General features: G+C 38.6%; 2 protein-coding genes across 5 annotated transcripts in view; one reads left to right on the top strand and one right to left on the bottom strand.

Annotated features, from left to right (window-relative positions):
* Positions 1-620: 620 nt before the first annotated feature.
* Positions 621-4860, bottom strand: tmem107l (transmembrane protein 107 like). Of its 2 annotated transcripts, none has more exons than XM_022209322.2 (5): positions 4384-4860; positions 3498-3565; positions 3299-3399; positions 2440-2536; positions 621-1263 (listed from the first exon to the last, which is right to left on the bottom strand). In XM_022209322.2, the coding sequence occupies exons 1-5, from the start codon at positions 4468-4470 to the stop codon at positions 1194-1196; spliced, it is 423 nt and encodes a 140-aa protein (XP_022065014.1). In that variant the 5' UTR covers positions 4471-4860; the 3' UTR covers positions 621-1193. The 2 variants fall into 2 exon arrangements, with proteins under 2 accessions (XP_022065014.1, XP_022065013.1); XM_022209321.2 differs by lacking the exon at positions 2440-2536 and adding an exon at positions 2270-2366.
* Positions 4861-5432: 572 nt separating this feature from the next.
* trim46a (tripartite motif containing 46a) overlaps positions 5433-17876 on the top strand; it is a 31523-nt gene continuing 19079 nt past the window's right edge. The window contains exons 1-9 of one of the 3 annotated variants that reach the window (XM_051956309.1): positions 5433-5494; positions 5739-6028; positions 7419-7677; positions 10859-11009; positions 13386-13584; positions 15622-15768; positions 15852-15947; positions 17317-17570; positions 17650-17771. In XM_051956309.1, coding sequence (XP_051812269.1) covers positions 5969-6028; positions 7419-7677; positions 10859-11009; positions 13386-13584; positions 15622-15768; positions 15852-15947; positions 17317-17570; positions 17650-17771 — 1288 coding nt within the window. In that variant the 5' untranslated portion in view covers positions 5433-5494; positions 5739-5968. Of the gene's footprint in view, positions 6029-7418; positions 7678-10858; positions 11010-13385; positions 13585-15621; positions 15769-15851; positions 15948-17316; positions 17571-17649; positions 17772-17876 lie in introns of all 3 variants that reach the window. The other 2 variants (XM_051956308.1, XM_051956307.1) reach the window with 2 other exon arrangements.

Here is a 17876-nt window from a genome sequence, read left to right as displayed (position 1 = left end):
TTTCTTCATATGCTCAGTTACAACTTACAGCTAAATTGGTTCCATGGAACCAATTCAGTGCAGAAGAGTTGAACCGATGCCAGAAAAATGTCTGAGATAGTTGATGAGTTCATGTCTGATTGCTTCACCCATAAATTCCGTTGAACATTCAGCTGAGGGAGCGGTCTTATGTACACGTTTAGGAATGTGCAGATATTATGTGAGTGTGTTTGCTCTGAGCTATGAACATACGTACATGCGTGTTAGAAGGTGCTGAGTGAGTGTTTGGTGGAGCTAAATGAGGTTAACGGTGTTTGTAAGATCTGGTGAGGTTGTAAGGTTTCTGATTTTTGAAGGTGGTAAAATGGTGTTTTCTGATAATCTCATGCATTAGACACAATATTCCAATTTTTCTGAAGTGAATACATCAATCATAATGCAAATTGTTGGATGAAGAAAGTGCTAAAAGTCCAAAAAAAAGGTTAAAATGCAGCCAAAAATCATGGCACACTGCAGAGTATGAGGTGAAAGAGCATTATAAAGAGGCTTCTATATGCATATGTGTCTATAAAGGACTTAAATACACACATTTACAGGGAATTGTTAGAAATCTCGCCATGAAAATAATCAAACACAGGCTCTACAAGACACGCCACGCCTGTAATACTGTAAAATACATAGAATCATTTACTTGAAAGAGAAGATTTTAAAAAAAAAAATCGAGATTTCAGAGCACAAAAGCAACTTTAGAAGACAAGACATAACTTCTCCTGCAGCAAAGCATTTTCTAGAATACAATTTAAAGCTTTAAATGCACAGAAAAAGAAAGTAATAAGTGAGGTTGCTGTCTCACTCTATTGCTTTATCGGTTTTATTTTCTTACGAGCTCAGTTTGTTTGTACAGTTTGTTGGGAATCATGTTAAAACAGTTGGATTCTAAGATATACCGACCTGTCCTGATAAAGTTACAATTGTTGAAAGATGTCCTTTTCAAACTACAATGTTCAAAATAAATGCTTTTTCTGCATCTATTCCATTCAAAATATACAAAAATATAAAAAAAACATGATGGACAGCCACTTTGATACTGCCGTGTATCCACATTTGTGTGTTTTTCAGGCCATCATTTGTGCCTCAATATAAAAAATCTGCTATTACAGCCACATAATTCCACATCCACACTAAATTGTAGAACTTTACACTCGGACTGTTGTTCAATATGGTTTCTTCTTCACTCCAAAAACTGCTATAAACAGAAGGACCTCCACAAAAGCCGGCAGCACACTAGAAGGCGAGACAGAAACAGAAACGTTCATCAAACCAATGGATCCATATCATCACACTTCCACCTCCGTGCTTCACTGTCAGGACCATTCATCCACTGTGGTAGTCCTGGTCAGGTTCACACCAAACATGCTGGACTCCATCTGAACTCATGTATCTTCATCTGACCAAAGAATGTTCTCCCAACATTCATCAGGATTCTTTTCGGGTTCTTTAACTAAGTTTATCTTTGTTAAAGAACCCACTCAGTCCCACTTTGTACTGAACAGCAGGAAATGGTGTTTTTCTTCGACACTGTCAATCAGAGTTGACATTATGCACCGTCTGAGCTTCACACACACTACGGTTTCCATTAACAACCCCTGTTCCAAGTCTAAAACAGCTGCCATTTGGATTTTCACAGCTAGATAGTGAAAGTAATTCACTGTCTGTGGAGTCATTTTACGACCACTGCAGCCATGATTAGTGGTACTATGGCTCCTTCTAGACCTCCTGATTACTGCTGACACTGATGTTTAGTGGATCTTCCTGCATCCTTTTCCATCTTTGTGAAGTCTCACAATCATATGTTTAATTTCCTCTGTTCAGGTCTTTTCTATGTGGAGCCATGATGCAGGCATAGACCCAGCTCATAGGTCCCAAACTGAGAGAGTTCTGCTGTTCACGGCTCATTTTAGAACCATGTTCATGCAGTTAGACTGATTGGAAATAACAGCTGGAGTCAGTTTAGTTTAGATAACAGCTGGATTCACTTTTGTTTTCTCGAGTTTCTACTTTGGGTCCTGAATTTTTAGTATAGTCTTTGTGATGTATTTAGGAGGAAATACTCTGCTGTACAACTTACAACTAACACAATTATTGAGAGATGATAATATTTAGATCATCTAATATTTAAGTGATATTGTACAGGGTTGTACTTGCTTCTGTTTTCCACTGTAACTGCATAAAAAAGTCATACTACTACAGAGATTCTTTAACTTTGCCCTTTGAACACATGCAAACCAACCTGCAGGTGGCAAAAACAACCCAATACGTCCAGCATTCCCACTTCTCAAACACAAAGAAAGACAAGGACACGGAGGCGCTGCAGTGGACAGCCAGGGCTGGAGGAACATCTGTCAGGGAAAAACACCTCTGGATAAAGCTACACCCAGCGTTAAACACGTATCCACTGACCTGCAGAGGGCAAAGATCCACCAGTAGATGTCACACTCCCACTGCTCAAACAGAAAGAAAAGCAGAGCCACTGAGGCACTGGCATGGACTCCTGTTGCTACAGAGCCAAGGCGCAAATATAACGGAGTCTGCAGTCATGGAATTGTAACTGATGTATTATATATGCTAACCTTTCTAGCTTTTAAAACATTTTTACATATTTAGGAGGGTTATGTGGAATGTTCTGTGACCATTTGGCTAACAAGGTGGTCATTTTTAGACTAAACAATGTTACAATGCCACTGTTTGGAGGGTTCAATTCCTTTTTAAACAGGCTCCCAGTATGTTTGAGCCGGTTTAAACTGGGGTCCAGTATGCTTCAGCCTACTGAAACTGGTTCCCAGTATATATCAGCCTCTTCATGTTGGTTCCCAGTATGTTTCAGAATCTTTAAATTGGCTTCCAGTATGTTTCAGTCTCCTTATACTGGATCCCAGTGTGTTACAGCCTGTTTAAAATGGTTTCCAGTAAGTTTTAGCCTTTTTAAACTGCCCCCCAGTATGTTTCACTCTTCTTAAACTGGTTCCCAGTATGTTTCAGCCTCTTTTCACTGCCCTCTGGTCTTAAATGTACTTTCATCAGAGCCTCTTTTCTGATTTAACTTGAGTTTTCATTTCTTCAGAACCGTCTTTTACTTCTCTCTCTATATATATATATATATTTTTTTTTAGCTTTTCCAACACTGTGTTGGTTTTTGTACCTAAAATCTGATGATTTTTTGTCTTGTCTGTTTTATTTTTCTGCTCTTGTGAAGCACCTTCTGACTTGGATTTTCTCTAAAGATTATTTGTATTATTTTCAGTGTTGGTGTGAAGGATACACAGGAGGCCTTGGCTGCAGTTGAACATGGACGCTCCTGAGAAGAAACCAGCCAGTTCCACAGCAAACAGACCGAGAGTGACGGCCAACGCCACCACCAACCTGGAGACAAACACACATGACAGAGTGTGTGCACCAGCGTGTAACATGTGTTTATCAACGCTTACTTACTTTTATGTATGTATCTAACGCTTACTTACTTTTTGTCTTCGTTGTCGTACTGCTCCTGTGTGTAATCTAAAGGCAAACAAGCCTTTACGTTATTTTCCTGCAAAACAAACACGACAGATTCACACGATTATGTGTCAGTAATAGATTAAACGTATAAACTACTGTAATAATACTGATGCAACTATGAAAGTCTGCCTTTAGACTCTGTGTGAACAAACAAATGTGTCCGTCTTCTATTAGACTTTGACTGCAGCTTCACTCCGAAAGTTGTGCATAATTTACTCAAGTGGTTTAGCAGCTTTAATGTCATTAATTTTTTTTACATCTACAGACGAGTGTTCCGATCTAATTTGGCCTTATTAACCTGAACACTTTTCTGCAAAGATCCACAGTTTTTACAGGGAAGTATTTGGGAACAAAGTGGTCACATTCAGGATGAATCAGCAGCATCAGAGCTGTCACGACTTTTTTTTTTTAACTTTCAGTTTAACTACTCAAAGCAAAACTAAAAAATATCATTCCTTTTAGATTCATTTTTTTCTGGTAAATACAGTGGATGATTGCAGGTAGTTTCCATTTTTCGTTTGCTCTCTAAATGCAGTAATATTTGCATTAAAAGCTGCTTACAAAAGGACACAATAAAAACAAAGACTCGGGAAACTCTGTCATAAATGTACAAAAACAAAAAGGAAACACCAGAAACAGGGTTGGATAAAATTAAGAATACAAAATAAGACAATAATAGCAAATTAAAGTGTAAAAGATAGACAAGAAAAAACTAATTTGTGAATAGACAAATAAATTAGTAAAATGAGACTAAAATGCTAGGTTTGCCATTAAAAAGTGGTGGGTAATATATTTAACAATCACGTTAGATGTTAAAGTCTACATAAAGCTCTTCCGTTACTGACTGACCCTGGACCAGAAGATGGTTATGACGATGACCAGGTGAGCGGTGATGGTGAGGAACCGAGCCGGGACGAGGCTGTTGACGGCGGACATCCTGCAGCTGGACTCCGGTATCTCCGGTAACACCAGTAGAACCACTTTAACCAGTAAAAAATACCGATATTTAGTCGTTTAGTGGGGAATAAATGCGCCTTGTAGTTCTCGTAGTGTTCAGTTAGCGTGTGATGCTAACTTAGCCGATAGCTTGAGTACGATAATTCAGCTAATTTTCGCTTAAATGCGCATAGAAACAACATTTTTCGATGCTAACAGTTAGCGGGATAAATTACGAGAAGCTGCTTTTATTTTACATGTCGCAAACTTCAACTACATTTCAGTTTTTTCTGTCTTTAAATACAGTTAACCGCGTTCATGTTGTCGTAGTTATAACGCTTAAGTCGGTTGCTACAACAACCACGGAGCATGCGCATCCAGGATTACTGACCGGGCGAAACAGCGACATTCAAAGGTTCCGCTGCCGTTCATAGTAAAGCTTTTTTTTAATTTAATTATATTTTGGGTGATATGTTTGCTTTGATTTCATTTATCTGTTTGATTTGGATTTTTTTAGTTTTTTATTCTTGCTTTGATTTGTGTTTACATTTGATTTACTTCTGTGATTTTTTTGTTTTGATTTAAATGTTTTTGACTTATTTATTTAGTTTTGATTGAATTTGATTCACTTTTTATTTTATTGGTTTTGTTTTGATTATATTTGATTCATTTGTTTGTTTTGGCTTGATTTGAGGGTTTGCCACCCACGGAATGATTTCAAAAGACATTATTCCTTTATTTTCTATAAAAACAATCCATAAATTATGTTGATTACAGTGTAATTTCCAGGTAAATTCTAAACACATGCAGCCTAAACATCAGAAACAAAACAAGAATTTTGTTTCTACAGACATAAAGTTCAGTGTATTTGCAGGTTTTTCTGACTGTTTGTTCCTGATAAAAGCAGCTGGAGTTTTTTCTCACACAATACTGCCACCTGATGGCAACAAGAAAAACTGGGCCAACAACAATTTGGACATTTTTCAGTCTACATGCAGAGACAGCGGAAAACAACGAGCTGGAGGTTTATTTGGAGGAAATCAGTTGTTGTTTACTCATTTATTTACCTTGTTAGGAAGCAACAGCAATGGAATTATGAGTTTGTAATAATTCTATTGTTATAAAAACGTATTATGGTGTTTTTCCCCTTTTATTATTTAATATAAAATGTAATTTAAAATCTAATCTCTATTCTTGTTGCGTAATATAACCAGAATGTATTTCCCCAGTGTATTTATTATTTATTTATTTGCTTATTTTCTCATCAGTGAGCCTGGACCAGACTCCTCCACGTCCCTCCTCCTCCTCTTCCTCCTTCTCCTCCTCCTCCTCCTCCTCCTCCTCCTCCAGTCGACTCGTCCCCCACACCCAGAGCTCAGATTCGGCCTGAAGCTGCACCAGGCCGGGCCCAGGGATTCTCCCACCGCGGTGTGATCACCTGCTCCGGGTCTCCTGCTCACTCAGACTCCGGTTTTGGAGCCGCTTCCTCCGAGGCAGGATGGCAGAAGCCGAGCTCCAGAGCTTCACCTCCATCATGGACGCGCTGGTTCGCATCAGTGTGAGTGCGACGCTCGTTTTTTATCAGCCTTTCTGCCAGGTGTAGCAGCGCATACGCGTTTATTTTACGCCTCTTTTGTTTTATCTGACAATAGAAATGCGCCACATGAGCTGTGAAGGCGCAGCTCTGTGAGGCGTTTGTTCCCTTTGAAGATATTTTCGGTGTTTTTCGAACCTGAGGGGGGATGATGAGCTGCTGGGATCTCAGCTCTGTGGGTGGAAGAGCAGCCAGGGCCACCGTGGCCGTAAAACCTGAAAGTTCAGGCACATAAAGTGGACCTTTACCGGGTTTAATCGGCTAAATGTGCCGGTAATAGCTTGAAATGCTCGACGAGGAGGCAGGGATGATGCTGGTTGTCATAGAAACGGGATGCTGCGTTCTGTAGCTGCAGTGATGGAGAGGAGCCGAGGCCACAAACTGAGCAGGAAAAAACCCCTGAAGCTGTGTTTGTTTTACACATTTGAACGCCTTCCCTCCTGAATACAGATTTAGTACTAATATCTACACAGTGGTGGAGCCAAAAAGGTCCAGCTACATGTCTATGTTCATATTTACATGTTAGAATGAAAGATGTAAAAAGATTTCCGGCAGCTAGGGTGCCAGAAAATACTGAAAAATAACCTTCTTATAAAATACAGTAATTTTCCATGACTAAAATACAGTTTTTAGACTTAATTTTACATGAAATCATGTATACTTCTCGACTTTTTAAGGCTTAAAGAAGGATATTAACATGTATAAAAACAATAAAATCACAAATTAATATATAAAATAGATAATCAGGCATATATATATGCACTTCTTTAAAAATGGGGGAAAACCCTGAATATTCTGGCAGCTGTGGCACCAAAAAAGTACAAAAACACTTATTTAGTCACACATTCAGAGACCATTTTTTCTATTTTCATTCTTTTTTTATTACATTTTTTATGTAATTTTATATTAGAAGTGTAGATTCATAGACTATTTGTTCTATTTTTATTCTTTTTTTCATTTTTTGTCATTTCTATATTAGAAATGTAGATTCATAGGCTATTTTTTCTATTTTTATTCTTTTTATATATTTATATATTTTTGTGCATTTCAAATATAGAGAGAAAATCTGTAAAATAAATCAGAAAAAACTCTGATAAATTATATGTATTTTTGCATTAGAGGGAGACTGGCTGATGTGGATCACCAGTCATAAAAAAATCTATTTTTTCCTTCACATTTGCCCTCTTTGAGTCCTGTTTATCTGACTGCATCCCACATAACCAGCGTTCATCTCCTCGTCTCGCTGTGACTCCCACACATCACAGACATATATATATATTTTTAAGGTACAGAACAGTAGACTGCTGGTTTTCTCTCCCATGACTCAGCCGTTGTTCCGTCCCGTCCTCTGCAGTCCAACATGAAGAGCATGGAGCAGGAGCTGCACTGTCCGGTGTGCGATGAGATGGTGAAGCAGCCGATCCTGCTGCCCTGCCAGCACAGCGTCTGTCTGCTGTGTGCCGCCGAGGTCCTGGTTCAGAGAGGATACCCTCCTCCAGACCTCCCACCGGAGCCCAACTCTCCAGCCTCCACGCCCAACACCAGGTCCCCCCGGCAGGGACGAAGACCTGCACCCAGGACCCCCGACCGCCTGGAGAGAGTCCTCAGAACAGGTAGAAGATTCAGCTCATGCGTTTTCACTTTATGATCACAGGCGAGGGGTTTAAGAAGCGTTGGAAAATCTGAAGATATCTGATGATTTTTTCTGTTTCTGCATTTTCTTTCTCCCATAATGTCACCGTGTTTTTATTTTCAACCCTCCTGTTGTCTTCATGTACGGGAAACCAAAACATATTGTTTCATTGTCTGGAAAAAATCCAAAGATTCAGCAAAATATTCCCCAAAATGTCTGAAGATTTGCAAAACCTTCAGGAAGAAAATAAGTTTCCCTTAGAAGTTTTATTTTTTTTAAAAATCCCCCAAATTTGGCAAGAAAATTCTTGTAAATATTTTCAAAGAATGAGTAAAAATCTTCAAAAAAAAATCCTAAAAATGTCTAAAATTATTCCATATATATCAATAAAACTTCTAATATTTTCTTTAAGAACATTCACATGAAAATCTACCAAAATCCAGCAAAGTTTGCTGGATTTTGGTTGATTTTCATGTGAATGTTCTTAAAGAAACATTTTTAACATTTCTTTTTTTCCACTAATAGATGTTCAGAGATTTCCCAAACATATTGAAAATGTGGACATCAGAGGTCTCACTCTGATGTTTTTTTTCTTCACATTTTCAAACTTTAAAACGGGTCATATGGTTTTGAAGTTCAAAACATCCCAGAATTTTTGTCACATGACAGTTTCTCATTTTTGAGTCAGTTTTGGCTTCATTGTTTTGCTGAGGAGTGTAGAATTTTTTTTTTTTTCCAGAATTTTTTTTTTACAGCAAATGGTTTATTTTGGCGTTTTTTAATCAAACAAGAGATCTGATAAAATATTCCAATTTACACATTGGATTTTCTCTTTGAACCAACACAATATGTCACACACAATTAGTTTAAAGATAGTTATGAAGGTGAAAATCCAACAGTTATCTCCAGTTTTACAATTTCTAGTGCTGCAAAGTTATTTTATATACTTTTACAGTTTCTTACTCTGGTAAATGGTCAGATGTTGTATTTTTTTTTTTTTTAAATTAGCCGGACTTTTAATCCGGACAGTTGCTTTTTATTTTCAGAGGATCCCTGAATTTTTGTCAGATGAATGTTTGTCACCGTTTCATCAGTCGTGGCTTCACTGTTCTGCTGAAAAATGCAGATTTTTTTTCGTTTTTTTACAGAATTTTGTTTGAGCAAATTATTTTTGGCACATTTTTAAACATGACAAGTTGAATAAAGTGAAAGTTGAAAATCGGATGATTCTTACGCTTACAGAACAGAACAGGTTGCAGTTTTGGGCTCTGATAAATATTGTCATTTGCAGTATTTAAATAATAAAATAAAATGAAATGGAATAAAATAGAATAGAATAAAATAAAACAAATAAAATGGAATTAAATTAATTAGGATTTGGGGGGTTCAGAGGTTTAAAACATTTACGTATTCATAAAATATAACCATTTAGCCTTTATTATTCACGATATCTATGGACTGATATTGCACTATATTAACCGATATTTTGCACTAATATTTAAGATTTGTAGTAAAACTGTGGTTAAAATTATATGACAACACAACTCCAACACAAAGCTTCATCATTCCTTTGCTTATTTGTGTTTTTCATATTTTAGAATTAAAATCCAGCGTAGCGACTGTTCCTTTCAGCTGTTTTGTGTTAGAGAAGGACAGGCTGACCTCGTCATATCGCCGGTTAAAAATGCAGCGGTGACGGTGTGACGTGACGTCAGCGTGCTCTCAGTGACACGGATGATGCAGACGACACGTCAGCGCCCTGCTGAGCTTCATGAATTCATCGTGTTAAAGTAGAACTCCGGTCAGAGAGAGTGAAGTAAAGGCAGCAGGTGTGTTTTTAGAGCGTAAGCAAGCAGAGAAACGACCTTCATTCATCGTTCTGCACAAACCAGAGCTCCGGTTCTTCTCACCTGTTCGTCTCCTTTAAAGTGGCGTCGGTGCTTTTATAAATTCATGATGGCATCTCGTGTATTAATGCTGCAGGACACGTTTTAAATCATTAAACCCACTTTAAATAATTCTAGAGCTCATCAAATCGCAGTGAAGAAATGTGCTTACTGTCCATGTTTTGCAGTCCAATCCAGCTTTTTTTTTTATAAAACACTTTAACCAACCACCGATTGACCCAAAGTGCTGTTATTTTAAAGTGCTGTTATTATATTTTATTTTATTCTTCTGCCCCAGTTAGGATTCATTTGTGTTCAAAATATTTAGCTTTTAAAAAAAACGCATTTTCTTTTAATACATTCATTAAATTAAGCTAACATAATGTTTGATTTAATTTATTTTCTTTGTGTAGTTTAATTTCATTTTTTATTTGAAATATATTAATAAATCTAGATATTTTTCTATTTCAGAATACCACTACCTGTGTTTTATTATCAAATATCCTAATTTTAAGCTTAGATTTATAGAATTATCTCATTTTTAACAGTTTCTTACTGAAAAACATTTGTAGATTTTTAAAGATGACCTGCCCTTTTTTAGGTTTTGGGGTTCAGACGGTATCATGATTTTTGTCATGTGACTATTTGTTATATCTAAACCAGTCATAGTTTTACTGTTGTGCAAAGAAAGGCATTTTTTTTTTTGTTTTTCACAGAATTTTGTTGGAGCAAATTATTTATTTTTGGCTAATTTTTAAATGAACAAGTGATTTAAATAAAATATTACAATGTGAAACTTAAATCTGGATAAACATATATAATACGTCACACTTAATTAGCTTAAAGATTTTCGGGAAGTTGAAAATCTGATGATTCTTTTGTTTTTAACATTTTCTGGCTCAGATAAATGCCGTTATTTTGGTGTATTTTTACAACAACGTGCCTTTCTGACAAACCACCAGACAGTTTTTGGGTTCAGAGATTTAGTATGCATGAAAATCTGGCTCTTTTGTGATTATTATTGATGATATATACACATTAAACAAGCAATCAAGGCTGTAAATGAACCGTTAAACACAGAAATTCTGCTCCCAGTGAGAAGCAAAGTTTCACTATTGCAACATTTCTTTTAAAACCTACTAAAATTAAAGCAATATCTGGGAATCTGCAGCATTTTTCTGCACGTTTTGTTCTGTATTTGGACCACGGCTCCATACAGATCTTCTGCTGTGTGTCTCATGTCTCTGTCCTCCGTCTCCACCTGCTTCCTCCCAGTGTGTGGGACGTATCCGGGGCGACGGCGGCGGGATGCGGCTCCTCCCCCGATGCTGTTCCCGTGTCCGACCTGCCGGCAGGACGTGGAGCTCGGAGAGAAAGGCCTGAGCGACTGCCTCCGCAACCTGACGCTGGAGCGCATCGTGGAGAGGTAAATGCGCCCTGTTTCATCAGCTCGTTACCCGAAACCTGGAGTCTCTGAAGAACCCTTTGACCTCAAACCTGCAGGCGATGAGGAAACGCAGCCAGCGAAGAGCTAAGTCGATACCGCTTTAAAAATGAGACAGGAAATCATTGGCAGGAGGCTTTTCAGTAATGAATCCTTCCTTTTATCAGAGCAGACTGCAGAGAAAACTGCAACCCGCTCAGTTTGTTGTTTTGTTTGTTTAATTAAAGTTATTGGAGCAAGTTTGTGCTGTGAAGCAAAGTCAGGTTTAAGCTGATAGGTTTGGATCTTAGACTGTATATAAAGATGGACGTAGCATCTGGCTCCAAAAATGAAGCCCACCCGGAAGTGTCAAAAACTTGCAATATCACGCCGTCCGCTCGGGTTGGCTCCAAAAAGCTTTTTCTCCATAGACCCCAATTCATTTTTGGAAAAAATAAAATTTGATAGACTGATGTTCTACAGCTCAGGATTTTTTTCCCGTTAGTTTTCATGGTCAAAATGAGAGATCAGGTGGCCGATCTTAAAGTAAATCAATACTGAATTTTAAATAAATCGTTAAAGTTGGTGGAGCCAGGGGGCGTGGCTATACTTGATTGACAGTCTTGTCTGGAATGATTGACAGATCCTTTAGGGCGAGGCTTTCAGCAGTCTGGCTTCAGTCTGGCCCGCCCATAGACTGGTCCAGCCCCTAGTTGCTCTCCGGTCCAGCCTGTTTGACGCTTTTTATGTCACTGGCTCCAAAAAATCCAAAATGGCGACTAGGAAGTAGCAACATCCGGTCTTCATTTTCTCGGCGTTGAAACCAGGTGTGAACTAACCGTGACGTCACCCGTTTGTTTCAACGCCGAGAAAATGAAGCCCGGATTTTGCTACTTCCTGGTCGCCATTTTGGATTTTTTTGGAGCCAGTGACGTAAAAGCGTCATCAAACAGACTGGACCGGAGAGCAACTAGGGGCAGGACCAGTCTATGGGACTGTCTATCAAGTATAGCCACGCCCCCTGGCTCCACCAACTTGAACGATTTATTTAAAACTCAGTACTGATTTATTTTAAGATCGGCCACCTGATCTCTCATTTTGACCATGAAAACTAACGAGAAAAAAATCCTGAGCTGTAGAACATCAGTCTACCAAATTTTATTTTTTCCAAAAATGAATTGGGGTCTATGGAGATAAAGCTTTTTGGAGCCAACCCTAGCGAACGGCGTGATATTGCAAGTTTTTGACACTTCCGGGTTGGCTTCATTTTTGGAGCCAGATGCTACGTCCACTTTATATACAGTCTATGATTGAAACCAATGGGTGACGTCACGGTTAGTTCACGCCTGGTTTGGATTTACCTCCGTGATCATAATAATAATTTTCTGTTTTTTTGCTGCTAAAAATAAAGACAGAACAGTGTTAGATATTTAGTCTAGATCAGTCAGATTGTTTGAATTTGTAATTCTGTAAATAACTCCTAAAGTATTAAACTTATAATCAACTATTTTGTTGGTTGGTGCAGAGAAGAAAAGGCTAAATCCTCTGATTGTAGCTTCTTAAATGTGAATATTTTCTGGTTTCTTTCCTCCTCTGTGACGTAAACTGAATATATTTGTGTTTTGTGGACAAAACAAGACGTTTGTCATCTTGGAATTTTGACAATTTTCCACATTATCAGACATTTTATGCACAAAATAGCAGCAAAGAAGGCAGTAAATAATCCACAGATTGATGGACGTTTGCTGCAGCCCTACTTATGCGTTTAATCATTTGCAGAGAAAGTAAATGCTTGTTTTTAAAAGTTAAAGCTAATCAGTGGGTGTCAGAAAAAAGGACACTATTCTGATTCATCTTTTCAGCGACGTTAAAGGAAAAATGTCAAACATTTGCCGGTTTTAGGTTTAAATGTGACATTTTACTGCTTTTCTTTGAGTTTTAGGTGTGATGAACGGGTCCTTTTTCACTAAATGTGGACATTAATCGACTGAACTATATATTAAGTCATGACATTTATACTCGGTTAGACTTTTGGGTCATTTTTGAAGCCAAGTATTTGCGTTTCTGGAACTTAAAACGCCTCTGCAAAGTTGTTATCCAGTTCTGATATCAGCTCAGACAGAGGAGATCAAGCTGAGAAAGGCTGTGTTTAATAAAATGTGAGTGTTTTCTGGTAAAATGCGGCTCGATGAGAGCAGCTGCTTCCTCTCGCGTCGCCGTGTTGCTCAGAAAGTGTGACGCTGCATGTTTTCCTGCAGCTGCCGGTGATGGATTCAGGTCAGGCCGGTGACGAGTTCTAACTACAGAAAACAGAGCAGGTCACCCTCACACGGGTTTCTTTCAGCGCCGCAGAGCTTCCTTCACCTTTATCTCCTCCAGGTACCGGCACACGGTGAGCCTGGGCAGCGTCGCCATCATGTGTGGGTTCTGCAAAGCGCCTCAGTCTCTGGAGGCCACCAAGGGCTGCGCCGACTGCAAGTCCAACTTCTGCAACGAGTGCTTCAAACTGTACCACCCGTGGGGGACGCCGAGGGCCCAGCATGAACACATCCTGCCCACCAACAACTTCAGGCCAAAGGTGTGGTATTTAAAGTGCAGTACAGGGCTGTCATCTTAGTTCACGCTGGAAAAAATGCTCCTCTCAAACAAGAAAAAAAACTTGTCACAAAGAACTTTCACCTTGAAATAAGTGAAAAAATCTGCCAGCAGAACAAGTGAAAAATGCCTTGGTAAGGTTTCTTGAAATAAGATGTGATATTTAGAAGATTGAGATCCTAAAATGAGCTGTGAAAACTTATTTTAAGTTATTATTTTCTGAGGATTGTCAAGTTTAGGTGTCTTAACCCTCCAGTTGTCTTCATTTATGGCACCAAAAAATATTGTTTCCTTGTTTGAAAAAAAATCCAAAAATTGAGCAAAAAAATTCCCTAAATTTATTTTAAAAAATTGCAAAATCATCATAAAGAAAATTCCTTAAAAGTTTCCCTTAAAAGTTTTTTTCAAAAAATCTCCAAAATTTTGCAAGGAATAAAAATTTAAAAAAAAAAAATCTAAAAATTGTAAACATTTTCAAAAAATGAATAAAAATCTTCCAAAAAAGCCTAAAAATATCTAAAGTGATTCCTTATATATCAGTAAAAGTTCTAATATTTTCTTGAAGAACATTTGGGGAAAAAATCAAGTAAAATTCAGCGAAAATCGCTGGATTTTGGTAGATTTTTTCCAGAAAGTTCTTAAAGAAACATTTTTGTTAAACTTTTTTTTTCTACCAAAAAATGTAAAAAAAAAAAAAAAAAAATCCCAAAAAATGTTGAAAATGTGGAATTTTTCACTGTGAAAATATATATATCTTTTCCACATTTTTAAACTTTAAAACGGGTCAGTTTAACCCACAGGACGACAAGAGGGTTAAAACAAGATCATTTCAATGTAGTTTGACTTAAGATATTTAAGCTGCATCATCTTAAAATAAGTCCCTCCATCTTGCTGAAATGTCACTTTTTAAATGAATTTATCTTAAATCAAGTGGGATGAGACATTTTGACTAAAAACAAGACAAACGGACTTGGTAAGATTTGGAGTTTTTTCAGTGCAGGTTCCACATTCAGCCCGGTCTGATCTGCAGTGGGCCGGACCAGTAAAATCAGAGCATAAAAAGCTGTAAATAACTCCAAAATGTTCCTTTTGTTTTAATGCAAAAAAAGTAGAATTCTGAAAATTTTTACATTTGATAAACTGTCTTTTAACAAAACATCATGAAGTTTCTGAAGAAAATCTGTTGAATTTCAACACATTCAGTTTGTCATTTACACATTAAAATGTTCAGATCACAGTTCATCTACAAAAAGACAAAACCTTTAGTCACAAGTATCTGGAACTGAATGATAAAATGTTTTACTTGAAAAAGACAAAAAAAAAACGCCAAAAATGAGACACAAAATGCTAAAAACGAGACGGAACGACATAAGCGAGAACCAAAATGGCAAAAAAATGAGACAAATGACACGGAAATAAGCAAAAGAGAGACCAAAAATTAGACAAAAAGTTACAGAGCGACAAAAAAATAGATTTTTTTTACGTATTTTACAAAATCTGGTTGATTTTTTTTGTAGAATTTTTAAACGAGACATGTGGAACAAAGGGGTTTTGATGGAATATCTGTATTTTAAACTTAATTTGGATAATTTTCCAGGAAAGTTGAACCCTACACCTGTGATTGCTTTCATTTTTATAATTTACGTCAGACTCCTAAACTCCAAACACCTGTCTACCTGAATGCACAATGTCACTTTTCGCTGCTTTCGTGCAGTTTGCTGACACATTTATTCTATTTACTGGCTCTTATTCCATCTCATTTACCTCCCATGTGGTACATATCTGGCCTCCTCTGCAGTTGTTGTCATTTTTAATGTTGTTTTGTTAAATAGGTACATTTGATTTTGTTATTTGATGTTTTTGCTTGTTGTCGTGCACCATTCTATTCTATTCTATTCTGATAAATGGTTTAATTTTGGTGATTTGGTGCCTTTCGAACCCTCCAGTTTAATAGTGACACCCTGTGCATCCTAAATTTCAGCCTTTATGTCTTGCTAATTGCTATGACTGCTCTGTTTAGGTCCTGACGTGCACGGATCACGAGCAGGAGCGCCTCCAGTGGTATTGCCGTAGCTGCCAGCGGCTGCTGTGTCCGCTCTGTAAGCTACGACGAGTCCACCACGGGCACAAAGTCCTTCCGATAGCTCAGGCCTACCAGGCGCTCAAGGTCGGTCTGGTTCTGTTTCAGCTGCACTAAAATCCTGATGTTGGCAGATGTTTGCAGCAACGCCTGTCCCTCTGGTGTCACAGGACAAGATCACCAAGGAGGTGAACTTCATTCTGGCCAACCAGGAGACGATACAGAGTCAGATCGCTCAGCTGGAGGCCTCCATCAAACACATGGAGGTGAATGTTTTCAACAGATGTCATTTTGCGCACAGTTTCAGTTGTGTTGGAGGAGTTTTTATTTTTTTAGCTTCTGCAAACTTTGTCACATGACTCTGCACATTAACTCTAAAAGAAAATCACCATACTGGAATTAATCTTCTGCACCAAAGAGTGCAGAATTTATTTATTTTCTTTTGCTTTTTGCAGAATCTGGTGCACATAGTTGATTTTTGTAGAATAAGATAATTTTGATGATAATTTTCACACATTACTTGTTCAAGGATTGTTAGAAAGTCAAAAATCTGTCTATTCTTTCTAGTTTTACAGACTCTGGCTCCAATAAATGGTGTAATAAGATAACATGAATTTCAAACCTGCTGGTAGGTTTTGGGGTCTAATTTGCCATTTTGCTATCACTAGAATCACAGCTGATAATCCAGGAAGTGTTAGTGCCCCCTCTAGAGGCTTAAAGCTGCAGTGCAATGCCACTCTTTCCTGTAGGTCAGTGATCATCAACTGGCGGCCCGCGGGCCGAATCCGGCCCGCCGAACCGTCCAATTCGGCCCGCGACTGGATTCCAAAATTGTGAGGATCAAAGAGAAAATATCATGTGGTCCACAGTATTAAAGCAGTCAGTCCAGTCATTATTAAAGGATCTGTTTTCCACATCAACTTTTCGTTTCATGGCCTTAGAGAGTGCCATTTTACCCGTGTTAAGAGGCCTTTTCCTGTCACTTCTGCAGTGTTTCTTTTTCAAGTGCTCTGTGAATAAAGTTGACTTGAGATGAGGCAAAATATCTCTATCACTCCTAGTGGTTGACTGTGGTACAGGTGATAGGAGCACTGACTCATAAAGGCTAAAAATGCCTTCAGTTTTGTAATGAAATGGAAAAAATATAAAAAATAAACATCAAATAGTAATGTTATGCCAAAATTCGATTTTTATTTAATGTTTGTTTGAGGGTCCGGCCCCCAAAGTGACTGTCCGGTAAAATTCTGGCCCTCTGGCAAATATAGTTGGTGACCCCTGCTGTAGGTGATGTTAGATAATAGGATAGATTAACTTTATTGTAAGCCCCAGTACGCTGGCATAAATTCTCCTTTGACAATAAAATACAACACATATCAAAACACACTGAAAACACAAGCTCACAGATGCCTAAAGGAAATGTTAAAAAGAAACCTAGAAACATGTAGTGTTCAGTGTCTGATTTCATTTTGTTCAGGGTGCTTACTGCAGTGGGAATCAAGGATTTTTTTACAGATGTTTTTGCAGGCCAGTGGGACTTTGCAGCGCTCTCCTTGTGTCATTCCTAATCTGTCTTTTCCCCCTCTGTAGCTACAGTTTCTTCACTCTTTTCTCTTCTCTTTCCCGTCTCCTCTTCAGGCCAACAGCGCCGTAGCTCTGCAGCATCTGACCCACAGCATCCGAGAGCTGGGAGCCGCCGTGGCCGAGCGTCAGGGAACGCTGGCTCTGGCCCTGGAGGGATCCCGAGGCCGGAGGGAGGAGGCTCTGTCGGCTCAGGTGTTCGAGAGGCAGGGCCTGCTGGAGCACGCCGGCCTCATGGCCTACACCCAGGAGCTGCTCAAGGAGACCGACGCTCCCTGCTTCGTCCAGGCCGCCAGAGTCACGCACAGCAGGTAGGACGGTCAGATCAGTCCTCAGTTGGAGAGGAGGTAATGGTTCAGGGAGTCAGTTGGTGTTTTTCTGTCCCTGCAGGCTGGTGAAGGCCATAGAAAACCTGCAGTGCTTCACTCTGGCTGCCGATCCGTCATTCAGACACTTTCACCTGGACGCATCCAAGGAGGTCAAACTCGTCAACAGTGTGGAGTTTATACAAGGTGGGCGTTATACAGCGAGAATATCCACGATGAAATGCTGCTTTCTCTGCAAAAACAACATCTCAGATCCGCATTTTTCCAGGATGAATTGTCTCTTATAATAGA

This window comes from Acanthochromis polyacanthus, chromosome 12, assembly GCF_021347895.1.
Source record: "Acanthochromis polyacanthus isolate Apoly-LR-REF ecotype Palm Island chromosome 12, KAUST_Apoly_ChrSc, whole genome shotgun sequence".
NCBI classification, from domain to species: domain Eukaryota; kingdom Metazoa; phylum Chordata; class Actinopteri; family Pomacentridae; genus Acanthochromis; species Acanthochromis polyacanthus.
Note: the sequence above shows the minus strand (reverse complement) of the source record. Positions and strands in the feature narration are given on the sequence as shown.